Source organism: Toxotes jaculatrix, chromosome 9 (assembly GCF_017976425.1).
Source record: "Toxotes jaculatrix isolate fToxJac2 chromosome 9, fToxJac2.pri, whole genome shotgun sequence".
Taxonomy (NCBI): domain Eukaryota; kingdom Metazoa; phylum Chordata; class Actinopteri; family Toxotidae; genus Toxotes; species Toxotes jaculatrix.
The window spans coordinates 1,568,271-1,591,581 of NC_054402.1; the positions used below are offsets into that span (position 1 = coordinate 1,568,271).

General features: G+C 44.4%; 3 protein-coding genes across 3 annotated transcripts; 1 reads left to right on the forward strand and 2 right to left on the reverse strand.

The window, feature by feature from the left end:
• Positions 1-411: 411 nt before the first annotated feature.
• LOC121187209 lies at positions 412-4,032 on the reverse strand. Its single transcript, XM_041046370.1, has 5 exons — positions 3,827-4,032; positions 2,863-3,032; positions 1,526-1,931; positions 1,137-1,402; positions 412-965 (listed from the first exon to the last, which is right to left on the reverse strand). Exons 2-5 carry the CDS (start codon positions 3,023-3,025, stop codon positions 412-414), a joined length of 1,389 nt encoding a protein of 462 aa, XP_040902304.1. The 5' UTR covers positions 3,026-3,032; positions 3,827-4,032.
• An 858-nt stretch (positions 4,033-4,890) lies between these two features.
• capn5a (calpain 5a) lies at positions 4,891-22,583 on the forward strand. Its single transcript, XM_041046962.1, has 13 exons — positions 4,891-5,078; positions 8,205-8,364; positions 11,669-11,800; positions 17,550-17,758; positions 18,296-18,488; positions 18,587-18,780; positions 19,281-19,358; positions 19,669-19,864; positions 19,993-20,115; positions 20,450-20,646; positions 20,911-21,032; positions 21,626-21,762; positions 21,857-22,583. The coding sequence occupies exons 2-13, from the start codon at positions 8,209-8,211 to the stop codon at positions 22,031-22,033; spliced, it is 1,914 nt and encodes a 637-aa protein (XP_040902896.1). The 5' UTR covers positions 4,891-5,078; positions 8,205-8,208; the 3' UTR covers positions 22,034-22,583.
• Positions 14,943-16,284, reverse strand: ompa (olfactory marker protein a). Its single transcript, XM_041046963.1, has 2 exons — positions 16,152-16,284; positions 14,943-15,374 (listed from the first exon to the last, which is right to left on the reverse strand). Exons 1-2 carry the CDS (start codon positions 16,218-16,220, stop codon positions 14,943-14,945), a joined length of 501 nt encoding a protein of 166 aa, XP_040902897.1. The 5' UTR covers positions 16,221-16,284.
• Positions 22,584-23,311: the final 728 nt, after the last annotated feature.

Sequence of the window (23,311 nt, forward strand, 5' to 3'; positions counted from 1 at the left end):
AGTCATTCAGAGATCAGGATGTTCAGTCCTTTTTTGTTTTGTGCGGCTTCAGTCAGCAGCATCAGGATCATTGATCATTTATTCATAAAGAGCAACGTGTTGATTTTTAAGACTTGTGGTTTTCTGTGAGTTAACTCGTCTGTTTTAGGTAAAAATTTCCTGCTCCAGGTTTTCAGGCTTTGCCCAGTGTGATTGTGAACCCTGCAGAAACCCTGTGCACAGCTGTAGGTAAGTGATTGTATATGACAGTGTTAAAGGATAATGAGGATGGTCTCGTTCAAACCAAATGAAAAGACTGAAGCCAACAATGTTTTGTCTGTCCCTCAGTTCTGTGGCTGAAGATGGAAAACCCCTTTAAACTCCTCTGACAGAATGTTGTCATTATTTTGTCCACCCCCCCCGTCATGTCTCTTATATGTCCATGTGAAAGTGTGGCCTATTGTCTCTCTCCCCCTCTGTCTTTCTCGTGTCCAGGGGTCCTGCTGAGGCAGCAGCCATGATCGCATTGAGGCGCGTCAGAGAGGCGGAGCGGTGCTTCAGCCTGTGGGGGGGGGCTGGATCATCCGGGGGGTCTGGAAGGTGGCAGTATCGTTGGCCGTCCTCGTCATATTGGTAAAGGCGAATGATGCGGCTGCGACGGCCTGGACAAGGTGGGGGGTGTGATGCTTCCCCTCCTCCTCCTCCTATGATGCCACCTTTTTTACTGCCCGTCTCTTCCTCTTCTGTTTCTGTAGACGATTCCTGTGAATCTCTGGAAATGACTTCCTCCTCTTCCCTCTTCTCATCGCTCCCTTTCTCCTCATTACTTCCTGCCTCCTCCTCACTTCCTCTCGTCTGCTCTCCATCCTCCCTGCTCCTGTTCTCCTGCTGACCTGCTTCCTCCTCCTCCTGTCTCCATTTCCTCTTTTCCTCCCTGCCCTCTCTTCCATCTTCCTCCTCTCCATCCTCACTGTACTTGTCCTCATCTGTTTCAGTTTGACTCCCACCATCTCCTAATATATAGAAACCACTGAACTTTCCTTCCTTCTCCTCCTCTGCCTCTCTTTCACACCTTTTATCCTTTTCCTCTAGATTCCTTCCTCCCTCCTCCTCCTCCTCCTTGTCCATCCTTCTCTCCTCCTCTCTCATGTAGTCACACCTCTCCAGATAGGCAGTGGTTTCCTGAAGCTCCTGTCGTTTGTGCCTGAAGCTTCTCTGAGGTTTTGCAGGGGGAGATGAGCTTGTTGATGAAATTGTTGTCTCCATGGTTACGTTGTCCCACACCTGTCCCATCTCAAAGGCCTGGTTGTTGTATACGGGCGGCAAGGTTGCCATGGCGACCTCAGAGCCGTGGTCCGGCGTGTCAGCTTGGCTTCGTTGTCGTCGTGGTGACTGTACCCTTGAGAAGACAGCTCCTAAACACCTGAGAGATTCATTTAAATTGGATCACTGACAGGAGAATGTGTTATGAGCATGCACTGACAAAAATTAGCAAAATAACTGAGCAGAGCTGTTGTCAGATGGTGTGTACGGGCCCTGAACGCACCTGAGAACATGAGCTCTGCTCAGAGCTCCAGCGCTGAAGCCCAGCACAAACGTCAGCAGCACCGATGCTGCCACAGCTCCGGCAAACTGCCCGTCTGAGACAGCTGCCTGCTTCCCCTGCTCAGGCCAAACTTCCCGTCTGAACCTGAACGCACCGCAGCTGCTGCCACGCTCATGTTCACTGTGTTCGCGGTCCTTTTCATTGTTGTAGCCAATGTGGAGCTCGTACGGCCACAGTGTAGTTCCCTCTGGGTCCTGCAGGAGGCAGTAGTACAGGCCGCTGTGGAGACCGCTGCTGTTGGGGACCGCCAGGCTCCCGTCGCGGTGCATGAAGACAGGGTCCAGATTACTGTGGAAACCAGGGGTCTGGAGGTCTCCAAAGGGGGTGTGCCAGTGTGGGACCACACCTGCGTATGAGAGGAGCAGTTACAGGTGAGACGTTACAGAGCTGCAGGTGTAGTACTGAATATTAATGGTGTGTCAGATGCAGAATGTGAAATTACAGGAAACGTCTCGTGATTTTATATATTTTTCTTACTGTAAAAAAAAAAATTCAATGAAAAACGAGCTGATCCCATTAACTGATAATGTGTTTTTATCCAGAGTCTGATGTCTCTTAATCCTCTGAGCCAATTCCACGCGGTTACACTGGGTGACATGTTCCTTTATTAACGTGAAAACACACACACACACACACACACACACACACACACACACACACACACACAGTGTAGTTTTAAAGAATTAAACTATGCATTTGCGTCAATTTACAGATTCACGCCGTCAGTAGGAACGTCAAGTACGGAGAGACGGAGTTTGGACCGTCCGGAGATCGGAGGGTCGCCGGTTCGATTCCTCCACCAAGCTCAATGGATATGAGTGGTGATGAAGGAGACGCACCACCCACCAGTGTCTGGTTCACTTGGTGTGGGTAAAATGCAGAGATACATCTCCTCAGTTTGAGGGATCAATAAAGGAATAAACTATAGGAATCAGTAAATGAGGGGATGAGGAAGTGATTTTGGACACAGCCGCAGTCTTTTCATGGAATTTGTTGACAATAACAATAAAACCTCCTGAAAAAGAAAGTGATTCATAAAACAACCACCACCAAGTAATAAAGGACCTGTAAATGCAACAGTTCACGACCAGTTCATTTGGTTCTGCTTCTTGCTGGATACTTTATGCTGATATCTGGTAACATGTTATGTTATGTTATGTTATGTTAGTATGTTGTTGGTTTTCATAGAAACAAAAGATTGTTCAAAACCTGAAGTGATTTCTGCTGCAGTTATGTACTCTCTGTCTTCTCTGTTCGTATTGATCCTCTTTACTAACCTGTGTTCTTTCCATCTCCACAGATTAAAGTCAGCGCTACCTCTGGATGACCTCTGACCCTGCAGGTTGGTGCAACAGTCAGAGTGCCCGGACCAGTGGCTGCTCTTTGTGGATTCGCTGAGCCGGCCAGAAAAGCTGTGAAGGTTAACCACCTGGTTAACATTTTGAACCTGCAGAGGAAACAACAGTCATGTGTGTTTTTATGGTTCTGGTGCAGTGAACGACGAGAGCGTGTGACAGATGGTTTCACAATGACAGCGACGCTGCAGGTAACAACCAAATAAAAGAAACTGTCGTGTTTCAAACAGCATTAATGTTAACAGTGTGAAGACTCTGCTCATGTTCTGAACAGCCCCGAGACACGATGAGAGAAAAGCAGCTGAAGGGACAGAGACGTTTCCCGTCAGAGACCAAACGGAGGTAAAGAGTGAATATAGGCCCTACATTCATCAGGTGACAGAAAATGGATGCTAATGCTGCCCCATGTCTGCTGGATGTGTAAGTAACATGTTTGCCACAACAATTTCTTAAAACCTGAATATGTCAGAAGCTGCTGTTTCAGCTTGTTCAGAAAAATCAGTTCATGCAGCTGTAAGTGTAAGAAGCATCTGAGTGATTCTGCCTGACCTTTAACTGATGGGACGGACTGAATCTGTCACTTTACAGAAAAACAAACAGTGAATTTAACTTCAGCTGCTCAGATTTACCGCACAGGTCGCAGCACCCGACAAGTCAGAACAATAAGAACACACTGGCCTTTCAGTCCTGATCTCGACCTGTCTGACACTGTTCTCAGTGTTACTGAGGGAGTTTGTGAATTAGTTCACAGTGCAGCTCTTGGAACAAATAAACAAGAAACCCTTAAACTTACCAGAGCATGTTTACAGTTTACTGTGTGATCAGTCGTAAAGGCAGAAAACAGGAGAGACAGAGGAACAGCTGAGTGTCTGAGTCTGATATTTACCTGGAACACAGCTGTGTCGTCCTTTTCCTGTGTGAACACACACCGTCTGATGGACATGTTGCTGCTAACGTCTCCTGTGGCACAAAGTGCAGCTTCTCACATGACGCTGTGGATTTCTTCTCCTCTGATGATGTTAAAGATTAATAGCATCATTTCTTAAAGCCTGAGTTACCTGCTCTCTGCAGCAGCTGAGGGATCACCTGCTCTCTGTGTGTGTGTGTGTGTGTGTGTGTGTGTGTGTGTGTGTGTGTGTGTGTGTGTGTGTGTGTGTGTGTGTGTGTGTGTGTGTGTGTGTGTGTAATCACTACAGCAGCCAGCAGGAGTCACTGATGTTTAGCAGAAATCTTGAGGTAAACTTTCTGATTTTAATGTTAAGGGTCCTTCCTTTATTTCCAGGTTGACAGTTCAGTCGTGTGCTGTATTTCCTGTTGTACTGTTAAACACACATCATCCAGGTGTGTGTGGCCTCTCCATCACAGAGGTTGTGTAAGGCTGCAGCCAACTTTTATTTCTCATATGTTATTGACATATCTGATGAGTCATTTCTTTAATAATCTAATTTCCTTTTTTTTTTGTTGTTGTTGTTTTGTGTTTTTTGACCAGCAGTCAGACCCAGAGATGTCGAGCTACTGCAGCAGAAAACGAAGAAACATTTATGTTTGAGAAGCTGGTGCCAGTGAACTTTCTGCAGTTTTGATGAACGTGTTGTCAGAATTGTTCTCAATTAATTTTACATTAACTGAATAACTGATTGATCAGCTGATCGTTTCTGCTTCACAGTCCTGGGAGGTTTCTGGATACCTGAGGAAGTGATGAAACATGCCATGTGTTCATCACTTCATCACATGGGGGTCAGTAAGGGTCGGTGGTTAACCTGAACTAACTTGGTTAGGTGGTTTATTCAGAACATGAAAACTCTGACAGTTCATCTCCTTCACTCGATCACAGCGGTCTCCGTGTCTCTGATGGTCTCTGTGCTGGATGAGGTGTTTACATGCCACAGGATCCTGGACGTTCACATTAGAAGCGCACTTCACTCTGAAGGCATCACGTGATCCGGTGGAGCCTTCGGATGAGTGAGGGCGGTCTGGGTCCCGGAGCCGGAGCTCCACCCGTCTCTGGGCGGCCGCACACCCACCGACCAGACGGCGCAGGGAGGGAAAGACACCGAGACACTGGGAGAAGAGCGAGCAGCATCAGCGAGAGACATCCGGTGAGCAGAACCCAGAACCAGGACCAAACACAGCCTCAGGTAAAGTCTTCATTAGTTCAAGCAGCTTCAGGAAACGTCAGGGACCAAAGTTATGAAAGGAAAAGTTGAACAGTGGAGAAGATTTGTTCGTTTACACACATGAACTGTGACAAAGTGTGGAGACGGTTTTCAGAGTAGAAATAACGGAATAGAAGAGAAGCGCTGAGGTGCAGGACTTCATTTGTTTACGGTTTCACTTTCATCGACTTCAAACAAGATGTTAGATCTGAAATAAACAAAAAACAAACTCGTTATCGTTCAAGACAGAGCGTAAACACACATCCGGGAACAGCCTTCAAAATAAAACATGCTGTTTTTAAGAGTAATGTCAGGTGAAGAATGAGCGGAAATACAGAAAAAAGTGATTTTACTAGTTTGACGTATGAAGTAGAAAGATCCACAGAGCTACAGTGAAAAGTGATTTCTGTCGTGGATTACGCTGCTGATTATTTTCCTGATTGATCATTTTAAAGCAGATTTAAATACCTGTTCACGGAGTAAGGGACAGGCCTGTCGGACACAGGTGGACAGAGAGATCCTGACCTCTCAGACAAAACCGCAGCCAAACCTCTTTACTGTGGCTTTGACTCTCTTTGATGTCTGAGGCCATGCTTCTCATGTCCTTATCCCTGTAGTTTCCCATAGCTCAAGATGAAGTATTTCAATTGTGTTTTATTTTTATTTATTTGGAAACAGTTCGAAGCCCAAACGTTCAGTTTACAAACAGATATGATAAAAGTAGCAAATTACCAGAAGCGTTAACCAGTAAAACCAGTTTGTTTTTCAGTGGAAAATGTCCCACAGTTACCTGTTTGATTATTTCCTCACTGACTGTAACACAAACATTCTCACATACAAGGAAAGATTTTAATCGACCGTGGCAACACACCGGGACTCCGCGGTGAAATCAGTCCTGCGGTGGACGAGCTTTCACACAAATCACTCCGAGTTTGATGCAGCAAAACGACACCACAAGAGAAACACAAGACGAGCAACAATGACCAACACTTTCTGTCACTAAAGGCTGATGTGAGGCAGCTGTGGTGGTTTCATATAAACATGCACGGCTTCCATTTCCAATACCGTGCCTTCTATTCTGTGACAGGAACTGCACTTTTATTTTGAAGGCAGATGTTCCTGGTTTCCGCTGCGGATGTTTGACTCGCTCTGTGGCTTCACACACTTGTAAAAACACTCAGCTCTTCTCCAAAATGTGTCTTAAAGTTCATTTTAGCAAAGTGCGACAGAGCTGCACCGGGTTACACCGCGGTTTTTTTCACGCGTCAGTTAAAACAACTACACATGATTTTTTTTTTTTTTTTTTTTTTTTAACATCTGCATCAGGTTGTTTTTTCAGTTTTCACATATCTGGGGTGGTTTGTTTACTGGTGCCCACACGAAACCACACCCATGTTTGACTGGTATCCATCTGTTCTAACTTGTGTCTGTTGATAACAGTGGTCTGTAACTATTCAGCTTAATAGACATGTCAGTTGTTTTCAGTGTGCGTTCACACATTAAATGAATGAAAGCTGAGCTGTGTGGGGACATGTGACAGTTTCTTATGAGATGTGCTGCTTTTCTTTGTCAGATCTTTTAACTGAATGTTTTTGCAGGCTGAGCAGAAGAAGCCGTCTGAGGACATTAGCTCGGGCTCAGGGAAATAACAGCTGACATTATTCTGACATGTCATCGAGGAAATAATCACCAGATTAACTGATAAAGAAAATAGTCATTAGTTGCCGCCCAGTTGTTGTGGTTGTCCAGGTAGATGAGAATGATGCACATCTATCCACAGGGCAGCTGATGAATGAGGAAAATGAGAAGGAAAGAAGGGGGGAAGAGGTGAATATGGTAGAGCAGGAAGTAGCAAAGATTAGAAAGGATGACGTAAAGAAGGCTCTGAGGAGGATGAAGAGTGGAAAGGTGACATACCTGTGGAGGTGTGGATGTGTCAGCAGTGGAGTTTCTAACCAGTGTGAGAGTGAGAAGACGCCTGAGGAACGGAGGAGAAGCGTTCTAGTGCCGATCTCTAAGAATAAGGGTGATGTGCGGAGTTGTAGCAGCTACAAAGGCATAAAGTTGATGAGTCACACAACAAAGCTATGGGAAGGAGTCGTGGAAGCTTGGCTAGGAAAGGAAGTGGATGTTTGTGAGCAGCAGTGTGGCTTCATGCCCAGAAAGAGCACTGCTGATGCACACTGAGATAGTTAATGGAGACGTACAGAGAGCTGCAGTGCGTCTGTGGATTTAGAGAACGTGTATGACAGGGGGCTCCGAGGAACGGACCAACAAACACACTGCCCCCCCCCCCCCCCCCATCTGATGATGAGTCATTTCCTGTTGTTGTTGTTCCTCTTTTCTGAGGAAAATCCATTCACATGCCGATGAATGGATGAATGGCATTTATGGAATCAGACCACCGAGCAGATTGTGTATATTTGTTGAGGAAACTTAAATAAGTCTGTCTCTTGTTAGTTTTTTTTATGTTGTTGTCTGTTAGAAACACACACACACACACACACACACAGTCTTTTATCTGCTCTGTTCAGTGTCCTCTCTGTGTTTAGTGCCTTTAAGTGACACTGATATAATTACTGACCGGCCTAATGAGTCCCATTAACCGTCTCCATGGTAACTAGCATCCTGGCAGTAGTTCAGGACTAAGTCTTGACAGCATGTGCAGCAGCTCACACCTGCTGTAGGTGCCCTACAGCAGGTGTGAGACTCACACCCACAGACAGACACACACACACACACATACACACCAGTATGGTCAAATATACAATACACAGTCTATCCCAGCAGTCATGTGACGGGATGACAAACAGAAACTCGGACAGTTGTTTGACTACAGATCACCAACAAAGCAAACACTTGATAGTTTCAAGCCTCTTTACAATGTTCTCATCCTTACTTTGAAAATCACATCTTCAGAACTTTCTCGAATGATCAGCCTTCATCATCAGATCTGTACACCCAGGCAGTGCGATGTCACCCTCATCACATTTTCTATGTTTTATGCTAAAAATGCAGGAAAATCTGTGTTTCAGTGTGAAACCATGGCAAATGCAGTGAAGTATTATGGGTGAAAAAGTCCTGATAAGCGGTTTCTGCCTGTTTTAGGGGGATGGTGGTTCCGTATGAGGGCCAGTCTTTCTCTGCGCTGAGGAGGCAGTGCCAGCAGAATGGACGCCTGTTTGAAGACCCTCTGTTTCCCCCATCTGACCAGTCTTTGTTCTACCAGAGCAACCAGATCGGCCGAGTCACCTGGAAAAGGCCTAAGGTGAGAACAAAGAAACGGATAAATAGGAAGCAGCGACTCCATATGTTTCAACCTCATAAATCATTGTTTTAATACTGTGAAACCTGGTGGTTTCCATCCGAACTGCAGCAATGACACACTGAAAGTTAAGAACACTGTGAAGCCGGGGAAGGGAGAAATAGTCTGATATTTATGTGCGAGATGAAGGAAAAGCTTTTGTTGCGCAGTGAACCATTGAGCTGGTCTGAGATCAGACACAGAGACAGTAAACAGTAGGTGGGAAAGGGTGATGGCGGTCATTGAACAAAGGAGAGCATACATATAAAGAGAGGAGTATAAAGGAGGACTGAACGGGGGCAGGAATTTATGGAATTTACCCCTGAATTCACATTCCAACAGCCAGGAATCGCTCTGTGTGTGTGTCTGCATGTGTGTGTACTGTATCCTGTATGGTGTGTTTGCTCTTGGACTAAAGAGCTGTTCAAATTTTGTGCAAATATTTGGACGGCAGGATTACACACTGAGGTGTCTCCATGGTCTCTGCTGCTGACTGTGTGGGGTCAGTGCTACGGGGACGGTGTGAAGCTCAATGAGGCGAAGTTGTGATTTGTGGTAATGATCCATAAAAAATAAACTGTGACTGAAATATGATATAAAATATGGCTCAGGACAAAGTCATCATGTCACAGGATAAAAACACAGAAGAAAAAAAAACTACAGCAGCTCCTTCTCTGTTTGATAGACGAGTCTCTGCAGCACTGAGCTCTCAGTTTACTGCTGCAGCTGATGCTTTGACTCTGACTTCTGCAGTTTGTTTCAGTGGTGCCCAGTTTTGCTGTATCACAGTGAAGCAGTGATTCACTTCTGAAGCTGAATTTTGTTGCTTTATAGTTTGAGCCAAAACTTCAGGTTGGAGCTGTAAAGGACTATTTCCTTCTGTTTAGAAAAGAGCCATTATCAGTTTTTTAAGGCTCATTTTGAGCGAGTAGGTATCAGTGTTTTCAGGAGGCGGATAAGAGATTTAAGAAAACATTTCAACCCAGAATAAACCTTGAAGCTGAGAGTTGTTTGGTTAAACTGCCAAACCCGACTTTGCTCAGGGACTTTGAGCCGCATTGGTTCATTTCACTGAACCAAACTGGCTTTTAGGAAGGTTTTTCTGCAGCACAGCAGAAGCTGCTGCAGCTGTTCTGTGGAGTTTAGACGATGGGGAAATATGATGCTTACAATGGAATTATTGCTTAATCGCTTTCCAGCTTCTATCTGCCGCTCTTTCCACTGCGCACTGCTTTTTCAATACACACACACACACACACAAATTCACATCCCTAAAAAAAATCTCTTCCTTGTGTCGCGCTCAGTTTCACGTTGATCCCTGAGAGTGAGTGTGCTTTTGTAAAGGTGTGACAGCTGAACCAAAAACTGCAGTGAGACAGAAACAGCAGCAGATTGTTGATTCAAAGTAATTTGATTTACTGTCACTTTGAAGTCAGCTGTGATTTAACACCATGTTCCAGTCCTCTTTCAGAACTCAGCATATTCAGTGTGAAACACTCTAGTCTGAACTCTTATGTATGTAATATGCTTTTACTGTCAATTATTGATGAACTGAGCTGCTAAATAATTAAACAGGAACCTGAAATCACTCCAACTGATCAATATTATTGATTGGTCCGGGAGTGTTGGTGTAGAGAGAGGAAACCAAGTGAAACCTCAGGTTTTAAATGATTCCTTTTGGTGGCATTTACACTTTATTATTCTACTGCAGTTATGTGAATATGTATCTGCACAAAGGCAGAAGTGAGTGAGTGAAGAGATGAGCACGTTTATGGTGCTGTATGTGGGGATACACACTTTAAACAGTAGCTTCTCGCGTTGTGGCCGTGAACTCTGGAATAGTTTCCCTCGTGTTGTTTGACAGCCTCGTTCAGCCGGAGCTTTTCAGAAACTTCACTCGTGCTCACTGATATTTGTTGTGAAATGAATTTAGTTGTTGTTGTTGTTTATATTTACTGAAATGCATGCAGATGATTTCCAGTTGTAATGGTCAGTCAGTTAGCTAAACTGCTGTATGACCAATCATCTTCTGCCGTTAAACTCAGAACTGAAGTTATTGTAATTGGCCCTGAGCATCTCAGAAACACTCCAGGTGGCATTGCTCTGGCCTTCAGTGCCACCGTAAGGAATCAGGAAGGAGTTCTCTTTGTTCAGGATATGTCCTTTAACACCCACACCAGGACTTCAAGGGCGGCCTTTTTTCGCCCATGTAACATTCCAGAAATCAGTCCACGCTTTTGTTACTTCATTCCTCATTATCAGGACGTCCCGACAAGTCTCTAAAGACTCCTCAGCTTCCAAAATGCCGCAGCACCAGCTCAGGACAAAGACAGCAAACAGGGAGAGACACCTGGCTCTGCCCAAAGGTGACAAACTCTCTGCATAATTCCTGTAGTTTTTAATCTGTTCCAAACGAGATGTGTATTGTTGGCTAAGCTGCACCTGAGCCATGTTTACGTCTGTCTCATAGTTACATACATAGTTACTGGTCTTGCTGGGTGTGTTCCACTGGGTTATCCCGGCTCTATCATTTGGCTGCCGTCCCGTTACTCTGTCTCTCATACACCCTGTGGTTTTCTTTGCTTTGAACATATAGAAGCCATTTCTAAGTAATCAGAGGGTGTTTTTACCCAGTATTTACCTTATGATGGTTGACTGAGTATGTTGGCTACGCCCTGCTTCACATTCATCCATGTCTGGCAGCTGCCCAGTATGAACACATCCCTCTGCTACTGTTGGCCAATGAGCAGCTCCTATGCAGCCCACAACAGAAGGACAGTGGTAGAGAAGGAGTGAAAGGTGGAAAACTGTTCCGTTCACTCTTCCCCGCTGCACAACAGAGTGATAGGATATCATTCCTGCCTGTTGCTATCAAACTATAATTCCAAACTCTAAAAAAAATTAAATCACAGACTCCTTTATACTGTGTATACTTCATTTTAAACCTCACACACATATCTATATATTTATTTTATTTGTTTTAGAAACATTTTTATTTTTTTTCTTAGCTCTACCTTCTAACTCTCGGTGTACTACGTTGCATTTCTTCATTCTTCATTTTCCACTGGGAGTTTGATCGCAACTAAAGAATTTCAGATTTTCTGATTCTGATTATTTTGGCAAAATTGCTCAGGAAATGCAAATTTTCCGTAACTTTAAAGCATCATTTCTCTCATACCTCTGAGTTTATATGTCATTAAAAAAATACAAATCATTTGAAAGCAGAAGAAAAGGTTAACACTGACTGCAATCTTCTTTGTCCCTGTAGGAGTTATGCAGCGACCCCCATCTGTTTGTGGACGGCATTAGTGCCCACGACCTGCACCAAGGCCAGCTGGGAAACTGCTGGTTTGTAGCCGCCTGCTCCAGCCTGGCCTCCAGAGAGGCGCTATGGCAGAAGGTGAGAGACGCTGTCCATGTTTTTCAGCTGCAGCTTGCCGTTCGTTTGGAATCTTACTTTCATCAGTCATTGTTGCCCCTGCTGGGCTGTAACAGGGTAAATATCTCTTTCTGTGAGTTTGAGTTTTTTGGACTACGTTAATACAGTTTGGCTCTGGCTCGCCCGTTCACACACACACTCACACACACTCACACACACTCACACACACACACACACACGGCAGCAAGATACCGAGTGAGGTTCAGGCCAAAGCCACCTGGAGCACTTTGGGGTCCAGTGTGCGGCTCAGTAACACTTCATCATGTGAACATGATCAAACCGTCAACCCTGTGATCTGTGGCTCAGCCGGTGTGTACCCGCGTGGGAGTGTGTGTGCGCTGATGGGTGTGGGCATGTGTGATTGCGAGAATAAGGGTGTCAGAGTGGTGTGACTGGGTGTGTGTTTACTTTAGATTAGTGTGTACTGTGGCAATCCACATGGAGAGGACTGGTGCTACGGGCTGAAGCAACCACAAGACCGTTTCATCCACAAGGTGGCGCCATTAACCTTGGTCAACAGCCCAGTTTTTCAGAGCTGACACAGCTACAGGTGCAAATGGATTTTCTGTCAGTCGGCAGTGAATCATCATTTACTGAGTGTGCTCAGTTTAGGGGCCTCAGTGGGAAGCAGACCATCTCTGATGGCGGTTCTTTATGACTCTGACTGTGTGTTTGGGCTCGTTGTCCTGCTGCAGGATGAATCCGGGCCCGGTCATACATCTCCACACCACACCATATGTTGCGTAGTGGAAAAGAATCTAAACATCCACTGTTCTGTAAATATAACTTCATAAATAAAGGCCACTTATTAATCTGTAATTAAACGACAACACGCAGTACGTGTTCAGAGTCCTGAGGCGCCAGGACAGCACGACAACTTCTCAGGTGCCTTTGTATTAAAGTATAAGTCTTAAACGATAAATGGTAATTAATGTTAATCTGAAGCTATTTTCATTAGACTGTGTATCAGAGTGAGTCAGAGCACTGGTTTGATTCTGTGCCAGATTAAACCTGATGAACCTCATAAACCTTTCTGACCTCAGGGCCTTCCAGCCAGTTAGATGCATGTATGATGTAAACATAATACACATGTGTAGACGGCGTCCTGGTTGTTTGCATGTGTGTGTTTCCTCAGTGTGTTTTCCCAGTGTGTTTTCCACTGTGGCTTACCTCAGCCCACCTGTTTCAGGTGTCGCTGCCTCGGTGGAGCAGCCAGTTGTCTTGACTCGCCTCAATGGTCCAAAACAAACACTTGTTCTAAAACTCTTATTAAGCCTGTAGTGTGGTGACGAAGGGAAAAGATCCAGTAATAACCATCTCATTAGGGACGCAGCCGTCCGACTTTCTCAGTGCTGATACTGATTCTGAGTCCTCCGGGTAAAAAGCTGCTTGCCTCACTGTGAGGAAGAGACTTTTGTGTGAAAGGTAACATCAGGCGTAAACATTTCATTCCTTTGTAAAACAAAAGGTTTTTATAAATACGTAAATATAAATTTGCTGAATTGTTATTCATGATTAAAACAGTAGATAATCCTGCACCGGCTACTTCAGAATGAACAGGGATTAAAATTCAACTGTAAATCCAGCAGCAGATTGGTAACGAATTAAAAGTCTAGTATATAACAATAAGAACAAAGCAGAGACATTAAATCACAGTTCACTCAAGTTTTATAGACAAGTGACCTGATAAAAACAAAACATTCAAAATAAAGGAAGTAAAATGTACATTTCTGCTGCTTCAGCGCTGACGCATGACGAGGTTCACAAACACAGACACCAACACAGAATAGAACTGAATTTAATAGAACAGCCCCATATATTGGCCCTGTTTTCACTGATGCCTGTTCCATTTGTTTGAGTCAGTATCAGATTGCTGCATCACTACAGCTCATAGGAGTTTACCGTATTTGCTCAGATAAAAAGCAGAAGTCATCTGAAATCCAGATCTGATAATAAAAAAACTAGGGTGGATAATGTGAAATATAAACTACAGGAGCAGCACGACTGCTGCGTCTGTGCTGCTCAGTCAGTCCTTTTCTCTCCTCCTCCTCTTCCTCCGGCCACATTGGTCCTGTATCTGATTTTTCTCTCTCTCTCGTTCTTGTGGTAACTGAGTAACTGTGTTTACTAAAAAGCAAAGAATGACTATAAATATATCCTCTGCTCCTGAGTCGAGGGTCTAATCATCAAACCCTTTGAAACAAAACTGAGACAAAACTGAGACTTTATAAATCTGAGTCGACTCTTCACCTCCTTTCCTCCGTTCCTAGTCCCCTCCCTCCTCTCTTCCCTCTTCCTCTGTCCAGTAATACCAATAATAATCAGCACCAGTGAGAACACACAGACGGCTTTCAGTCGATTTTTAATAGATGTCACTCCATTGATCTCTGTTTTGCATCAGGCCGACAGCCACGCAACGTGAATCTTTGATATTCCGTTCAGTGCCGCTTGGTTTGCCGTCTCTTCTGTGAGCAGCGACAGAACCCAGAACCCAGAACCCAGAAACCAAAAACAGCAACAGCAAAGAACAAGCCACTCATTAAACGCCACCACAGCTGATCAGTAAAGGCGGGCTTTATTTACAACAGGAATCTGTTTGGATGTTGTCAGAGTCTCGTGAGTTTTGTGTTCAACAGCAAACACTTTCATTGAAAATTTCGGTTATTGATTATGAAGTGTCAGCATCATCATTAAATAATATTGATCTTCTAAGAAGCACCAGGAAACGTGCAGGCGTACAAGAGAATTAGTTCCATATCAAGTTTAAATAAAGTGCGATCATACTTATTTTGCTGCTTGTCATATTGTTCAAGATTTAGATTTAGTTTTTTACTAAACACGTTTGTTTTGTTTTATGAAAAATACTTGTTTTATAACTCGTTTGTGATCAATGCTCAGGAAAACCAGTGATGTTAAAACTCAGAGATGTGAAAGAAGAGTTTTGGAGGGAGAATATTTAAGCTGAGATATTTCATTAATTGCTTGAAAAGGAGATAAAAGGTTTTTCTGCTCAAGTGTTTTTTTTTAAAGGTCAAAGACTGAACACAGTATATCAGAGCGTTTTCAGTATTCTAACAGGTTTGTGCTGGAAAGAAGTGAAAAGTCATTTCTCTGGTGAGAACTCCAGAGAGCAGCTGAGATTTGCGGCCTCTGCCCCATCTTTGAAAGCAAACAGGAAGTACATGACCCTCCTGACCTTGGCCAGCTCCGCAATCCTTTCGCCAAACTCCTGCATGTCTGCCTCCAGGCATTTGAGCGGCGAAGCCTCCGGGTCGTCAGCGTTACGCCAAAAGGTTCCGATGGGTTCCAGCAGCTGACGGGTCATCAGGTTGGTGAGGTCAGGGGTCCAGTGCTGGGAAATACCAGTGATGGTGACGCGACCATGGCCGGAGAGGGAGAAGTTCCAGCGGGAGAAGCTCAGCTCCTGGGTTTGGAAGTCCAGTCGATACACGGCCTCGTGGGGAAGAAGCAGCCGCTCACCATCCTGCCGCTTCTGCCCTGACTGCTGCAAAGACGACACACGAAGACGCATCATCTGCAGTGGAAATAAAGGAACACAGGAAGAGACGGATGAAACAGAAAGAGAGGAGGGTCAGAGAAGAAGGAATAAAAAGAGAGAAGTGAACAGTCCAGGAAGAAATGTGAGATAAAAGGTTTTTCTGCTCAGGTGTGACTGCTGTTATGACCCGTGTCTCCAATTTCAGGGCCAACAAAATGTTGAAAACAGGGCTCTGTAGTTTCAGATGCTTCTCATCACCTCACACAGCTGGACGCAGTCTCATGTCCTCTTCCCCAGACTCCCAAACTTTACTGCACATCAGTGATGCCATTCCAGTCCACTCACCCGTCCACTCACCCGTCCACTCACCTGTCCACTCACCTGTCATGGCTGAAGCACCATGGGTTGTAACTCCTCAATTTTTTGCCAAAGGACATTTTCTACATTAAATTTCTTTTGACTCACTTTTTGATTCACATCAGTGGCTCTAACCACACATTTAGCCCTGGAGCTGCTGACCTCCACTGTGGCTGCCAGGCTGTCACCCTGACTCACCCCTGACTGAAACAAAGTGGTTTTTGAGCCGATCACTTGTTAAACTTGTTTTAACTTGATTGTTGAAGGACTATTTAAAGATAACTACATGTAACATTTCGTCAGCTGCCAAAATTTTTACCGATGTGCACAAGCTGATTACGTTTAATCTTTATTCATCCAGTTATATTTTTTACTCATGTAAAAGCAAAATTGCATCCACACACACTATGATGTAGCTGAAGACGATTAATTGTTGTTTCAAAGTGAGACACTCACCTCCGTCAGTGCAGTGTCCTCTTTAAACGCCAGCACCATCATGTTGGAGGGAGCTTTGGCCTCGTCCATGTCTGACTTTGAGGTTGGGATCCTGGGTTAAAGAGAGGGCAGAGCTTGCCTGTGTGGATGGATGCTGTGATGGATGGAGCTCTGGTAGAGTTTCCACTTTCACCCCCTCCCCTCTCCCTCCCTCTCTCTCTCTCTCCCTCTCTCCCTCTCTTCCTATCTGTCTCTCTCTTTTCTAATAGGCTCATATGTCTCCTCTGTCTCTGTCTCTCCTCCCCTTTCCAGATATGTCCCTCACAGTGTAGCAGTGTTTCACTCCCCCCTCCCACCTTTGCCCAGAGGGTAGTTTGGTTAGGTCACATTGATTGGCGTGCTACATAAAATGGGGGGGGGGGGGGGGGGGGGTGTAGTGAAGCGCACTGGGTGATGATCAATGTGAAAACAGCATCAGTCAGAATACACAGTTGTCTTTTTGTGTATTCAGTCCTGATAAACTTCATATGAGACATTTCTGCACCAAACTGGATTCTAAAAATGCCTTAATGTGTTTGTAAGGTGCAAATAAACACGATCATTTGAACTTTCACGGGGGAATATTGAACATTACTGAACGCAGCAACAGTATTTGTCTGAATCAGTATCTGAGGTGTGAAAAATAATGTCTGGATATCAAATGAAAACACTCAAAGGTTTTTTTGAAAGGCGTGAAGCAGGTTGGTGATGTGTGAGGGTGCTAAGCAACAGAAGGCGCTGATGACGTATGAGAGGGAACTCTGGGAGTTTCCTGAGGGCTTCTGGGAGCTCGACTGGTCTCAGCTCAGTGGATCAGTTATTTATTTATATCACTCAGCTCAGTGAGGATTGTCACGGTGTGTGTGTGTGTGTGTGTGTGTGGACGTCAGCGGGGATCTTGGGGCAGGATATGGGTGGATTTCATTCCCTTGTTAAAAACTTTGTAAATCCTCCTGCGCTCATGTTAATTATAGAGGCTGAAGGTTAATTGAGGGGAAACAAATGGAAAACCGATGTCTTTCAGCTCTGAAGTGAGAAGCGAGTGGAAGCTGTGTGTTTCTGAGCTTGTCCAGCAGAGTTTGTACAGATGGACCTGATATTGTTGGGATGATGATTACTTTTGGTAAACTTAAATCTGTTTGTCGATGGTTATGTGACGCGTGCCTGCTTCTGTACATTACCTGGATATTATCCGTAGTCCTGTTTGAGTTCCTTCCACTGAGTTTTAACGGGTTAAATAAAAACTAAATAAGGGATAAAGACATTTTTCACTCGCTTGAATTTAAAACTTTGAAATCTTAAATGGAAAAAAGTTTGTAGTGTTGACAAGTTTTTGAATTGTGAATAAAAACAGAGTTGTGTTCTCTTTGTTTTTCCCAGGTGATTCCAGACTGGAAGGACCAGGAGTGGGACAAAGAGAAATCTGAGCTGTACGCCGGCATCTTCCACTTCCGATTCTGGCGGTTTGGTGAGTGGGTGGACGTGGTGATCGATGACCGGCTGCCCACGGTGAACGGAGAGCTGGTGTACTGCCACTCCAATGACGGCAACGAATTCTGGAGCGCGCTGGTGGAGAAGGCCTACGCCAAGTAAGTGTGTGTGTGTGTGTGTGTCTGAGAGGTATCAGAGGGTTTCACACACATTTTCGACCTCATGCCTCAAATCTGCCACCAAGGTGCCTGTTCCCTCAGAACCTACGGTACACCGCCTCAGCCACCTCACTATGGGCCCGCCACTCTCTGTCATTTTAAAACTGCTTTGAGCGACAGATACTCGCTCACATCAGAGACACTGTCCCAGCTGATCTAGACCAACTCCAGTTTGCCTGAGGACGCTGTCTGTGTCCCTCTGTCACAACACCTACATCAGGATGCTCTTCCTTGACTACAGCTCAGCGTTTAATACCATCACACCAAATGAGCTGGTCAACAAACTCCATGCTGGAGGACAAACTCTGTCCATATGCAACTGAATACTGGATTTCAGAAACTTAAACTTATGAGGGCAGAGATACAGGAAAGAATCAGCCTGATTAAAATGCATTAAATCATTGTGACACAACGAATCTGTTCAGCATCTATAATGCAAACATTATCACACACTGATCCCTTGTGTGTGTTTTCTAGAATGTTCGGATGCTACGAGGCGCTGGATGGGGGCAACACGGCCGATGCGCTGGTGGATTTTACCGGGGGCGTGTCGGAGCCCATGGACCTGATGGAGAACGGATTCAAAGAAGATGAAGAGAAACGCAACGAGCTGTTCGAGAGAGTCCTGAAGGTCCACAACAGAGGAGGCCTCATCAGCTGCTCCATCCGGGTGAGGAGAGGTCAAACACCAAACCACACATCTGCTCAATGACTGAATGAATTACTTTAGGAATGACTGACTGAACCAGTGCTGCTCTGTCACTGAAGGCCACCAGTGCAGCAGACATGGAGGCGAGGCTGGACTGCGGCCTGGTGAAGGGCCATGCCTACGCGGTGACGGATGTCCGCAGGGTGAGGCTGGGGCACGGTCTGTTGGCCTACTTCAGGTCAGACAAACTCACCATGATTCGCATGAGGAACCCCTGGGGGCAGAGAGAGTGGAACGGGCCCTGGAGCGACAGGTGTGAAAGAGGAGCTGTGGTTTTTGGTATCTGTTAACTGTAGAGGTGCATAGGTCCAGATCCAGATCCTGAGGCAGTTCAGTGGTGATGCCTTTTGAAGGCCAGCATGGACACAGGCAGTGGTGGAAGAAGAAATAAGATCCTTTACTTAAATAAAAGTACCAGTACAACAACATACAAATACTCTGCACTGAAAATTTTTAATTAAAAATTGTCAGAAAAGAACCAAAAATAAGTTTATGTGCAGTTAAACATCCCCTGGGACTTTAAAACATGTAATAGGTTTAAATAGGAAATGAGACATTAACAGGTATGAATCTATGTTATGAAACAACCTTTGAAGCTTTTTTTGAGTCATTTGAACCACAGAGATTTTTCTGCACAAACTAGATCCTGAGGTTTGGAAGTTTTAGAAATCTGTTGAATCTCTGACTGACATTTGTAGTTCTCAGTGATTTCGCTCACAGATGAGCGAGTGACCTGTTTCTGCCTGTTTCCAGCTCTGAAGAGTGGAATAAGGTCAGTAAGAGCGAGAGGGAGAGGATCGGCGTCACTGTGCAGGATGACGGAGAGTTCTGGTGAGTCTTAGAGCATGGCTGCCCTCTGCTGGCAGATACAAGCTGCCTGCATGTTGCTCTTGGTGATTTGTCCCTGAAGGATCTACCACAGTTCTCAGGCATTCGTTGTATTGACATCTGATTCTCTTCAATGTCTCTATCAATTTTATAGATAACGAAAAACACTGATTCTTACACATCCTACTCAATTTCCACTGAATTTCTTTCTCTTTGTTTCTTTCTCTCATCATAAATATCTTTGATTCGAATAAAAAGTAAAATGACTGTTATCATAAATAAACTCTCCCTCCTCTCCTCTCCCGTCCTGCAGGATGACGTTTGATGATTTTATCGCCAACTTCACTGACCTCATCCTGTGTCGTCTCATCAACACATCCTACCTGAGTTTCCATAAGACCTGGGAGGAAGCCGTGATGACGGGTTCCTGGGTCCGCCACGATGACCCGCTTCTCAGCCGAGCCGGGGGCTGCACCAACAACAAGCACTCCTTCCTCCAGAACCCTCAGGTGTTCTTCATTCATCATTCACAGATTTGGTGTCAAGCGAGACTGTTTACTTTGTAAAATCAGCAGCTCTGCTGTGGAAGAAAGGATGAACTCTGATCACGGGTATGTTTCTGTTCTGCGTGTTGCAGTTTGTGTTTGATGTGAAGAAGCCGGAGGACGAGATCCTGATCTGTCTGCAACAGAAAGACCGCAGAGCCAGACTGAGAGAGGGACGAGGAGAAAACCTGGCTATTGGATTCAACATATACAGAGTCGGTTGTGTGTGTGTGTGTGTGTGTGTGTGTGTGTGTGTGTGTGTGTGTGTGTGTTATGAAGAATTGTACTTAAAAAAGTCACAGGAATGAAGACGTATTCTCAGAAAAGAAGTCAGACAGTGTTTAGACAGTGACTGTGAATCACATCAGTGCCAGGTTTATACCAGCCCTGATAAACACCTAGAAAAACATTATTATGATTATTATTATTATTGTTATTATTATTGTTGTTATTATTATTATTATTATTATTATTATTATTATATTAGATAGAGGCTCTGTTTCTGTACTGCAGAGTGAAAACTGCTGTTGTCTGTCTCTTTGTGCTCAGGTGGAGTTGAACAGGACCTACCGGATGCATGTCACCCAGCAGAAGGTCGGCGGGAGCATCTACATCAACTCAAGGTCTGTGTTCCTACGCATCGACCTGACAGAGGGAAGGTACGTCATCATACCCACAACCTTTGACCCCGGCCTGGAAGGAGACTTCCTGCTCCGTGTCTTCTCTGACGTGTCCTCTGACTGCAAGTATGGACTTTTAGTTTGAATTAAATGTTGTTATTTAGGGTGGTAGTTATTATTATTTGTTAAATGTATTGTATCTGATAACATACTCTCAACATGTGGTATTTGAATGTGGTCGTTGTACATGTAGCATGAAGGTTTAAACCTTAAACCACGACTAACACAACCACAGCCCTTTTTTTAAACAACAAAAGACATAAACATCAGACTCTAAATAAAAACACAGGTGTCTCTTCATTTGTCTCTCTGTATCTGTCTCTCCTGTAGGGAGTTGACTCTTGATGAGCCTCCACACACCTGCTGGTCCGGGTTGTGTGGTTATCCCTCTCTGGTCACTCAGGTCCACGTACTGCAGGCTGACGGACTCGCGGGACAGGACTCTGATGGAGGTACTTCTCACTGTTTTTTCAACAATGACTCAGAGACACTGTGCAGGACATTTGCTGAATATCATTAACTGAATATCATTAATCATCTTGTATCAGAATTTGTATTTTTTGATATTTATTTAAAATTCTTTATGTCACTTTTAAAATGGAAAAAAAAACTTTCTTGCGAAAAAATTTTCTTCACTTCATCCAGAGCAGAGATTCTGGCTCAGAATCCTGATCCCTGTAGGCTTATTGAATGATTCATACATGGGTCCAGGTTAATTGATTAACTGTATTACTAGGAAATATATCTACTATATACAGCTGAAGCACTGACCACAGAAAGTAACATCAATGTCAAAAAATTCATGTAATTGATAAATAAGTTCAAGATCTGTGACTGTGGGTGAAAACTGCAGTTTGTATATAAAAGTTTTATTAAACTGACAGACATGTTGTACATCCAGAAACAGAATCATCATCTCAGCCGTGTGTGTGTGTGTGTGTGTGTGTGTGTGTGTGTGTGTGTGTGTGTGTGTGTGTGCGTGTGTGTGTGTGCGTGTGTGTGCGTGTGTGTGTGCGTGTGTGCGTGTGTGTGTGTGTGTCTCCAGTGTCAGACCCCTACGTGATCATTTGCTGCGAAGGAGAGAAAGTTCGCTCTCCTGTCCATAAAAACACACGCAGCCCGGTCTTCAACACCAAAGGACTCTTCTACAGGAAGAAAGCCAACAAGCCAATAAGCATTGAGGTTTGTGTGTGTGTGTGTGTGTGCGTGCGTGCGCGTGTGTGTGTCCTGTCCAGTACAGCTGAATTGTGGATTCCTCTCTCCCTGTGTCTCTCAGGTCTACAACCATAACGTGTTGATGGACTCCTTCCTGGGTCAGGTGACGTTGCCAGCGGAGCAAGGTGATTTCCAGCAGACGCTCCACCTGAGGGACAAGGGCAATCGCCGTGACAACGACCTCCCTGGTACCCTCAGTGTCGCCGTAGTGACCAGCACGGTGCTCACCAACATCTGACACAGACCACCAAACCGCCCGGTCAGGGCTGAATCAGCTGACCCAAAGTTTTGACCAAATCACCCGTTTACCGTGAAACCTGCCGCTGACAGAAAGATTCAGCTTGAACAGAAGGAAAAACTTTACACCCAGCTGGAGGTCTGTGGAGCTCACTGGAGGAAGTGATGATAAATACAAACACCAGAAAAAACACAAATACTTTTTTTAGCTTCATGCTCATAAATGTATGTTTACAAAATACCTGCAAACGCGAAACTCTTATCTTATAAACATTGTTTACAGTTCTTTAGTTTACCTTTTCCTCTGATTGGTCCTCATGTTGTGTCAATCAGCAGCTAGTACGTGTAAATTTTAATCCACTGTTTATTTTATTCTATTTGATCTTATTTAATCTTTTAATTGACTTTTTTTAAATCCTATTTGTGTCCCTTTCATCGTCTCATTTCTTTTCCATCTTGTCTCAGTCCTTTTTATGTTGAAAGAAGCTGCAGGAATAAACTTGCCTCGCCTGGTGTGTGTTTGAACACAGCGAGCTGTTGGCAGAAATCTGCATCGTGGCACTCGCTGGATTAAATACCCTCAGATGGCAGTTTATTAGGTACACCGTGCTAAACCTAATGCACTCTAATACATAATGTTCAGTTTGTGCTGAAACTATTTCAGAGAGGTGTTGGTACAACTTCATGGTACTTGTTTTGGGGGCTTCAGTTCGTGGTGCTGTTGAACTGTATGGCATTATACAGAGAGCTGTTTGTCACTGATATAAATGAGGTGGACAAACATTATAGAAACAGCTGTTATTGAAAAGTTTAGGTTAGAATGACGTTAGAACTCTTCGAACTCGTTAGAGGCCTGTACGACGAAGCCGGATCTGTGGTCAGTGCTTAAACTCACTGCTCCTGTTTGCAGTTCACCACATCATACGACAACATGCCAGTTTTGTGTTCACAGCTTGTTCCCACTGCCCCCAAGAGGCCAACAAATAAATGAATGAATGGATGAATGAATAAATAAGCTGTTGCAGGTTTGATTATTGCTCTCAGCTCGGGATGTTTATCTGTGTTTTTACAATGTTTTGCTCTTAACACACAAAAATGTTTGTGTGTGTGTGAGTGTGCGTGTGTGTGTTTGTGTACTTGTACTTGTATGGCTATGCAGTGTAAGCGCCGGTGTGAATTTTAAACCACTGCAGTGAGGTCCTCATTGTGAATGCATGTAAAATGGAACGACTCCATAATTCCACACTTTTCCAAATTTAAAACTAAACATTGAAATGTG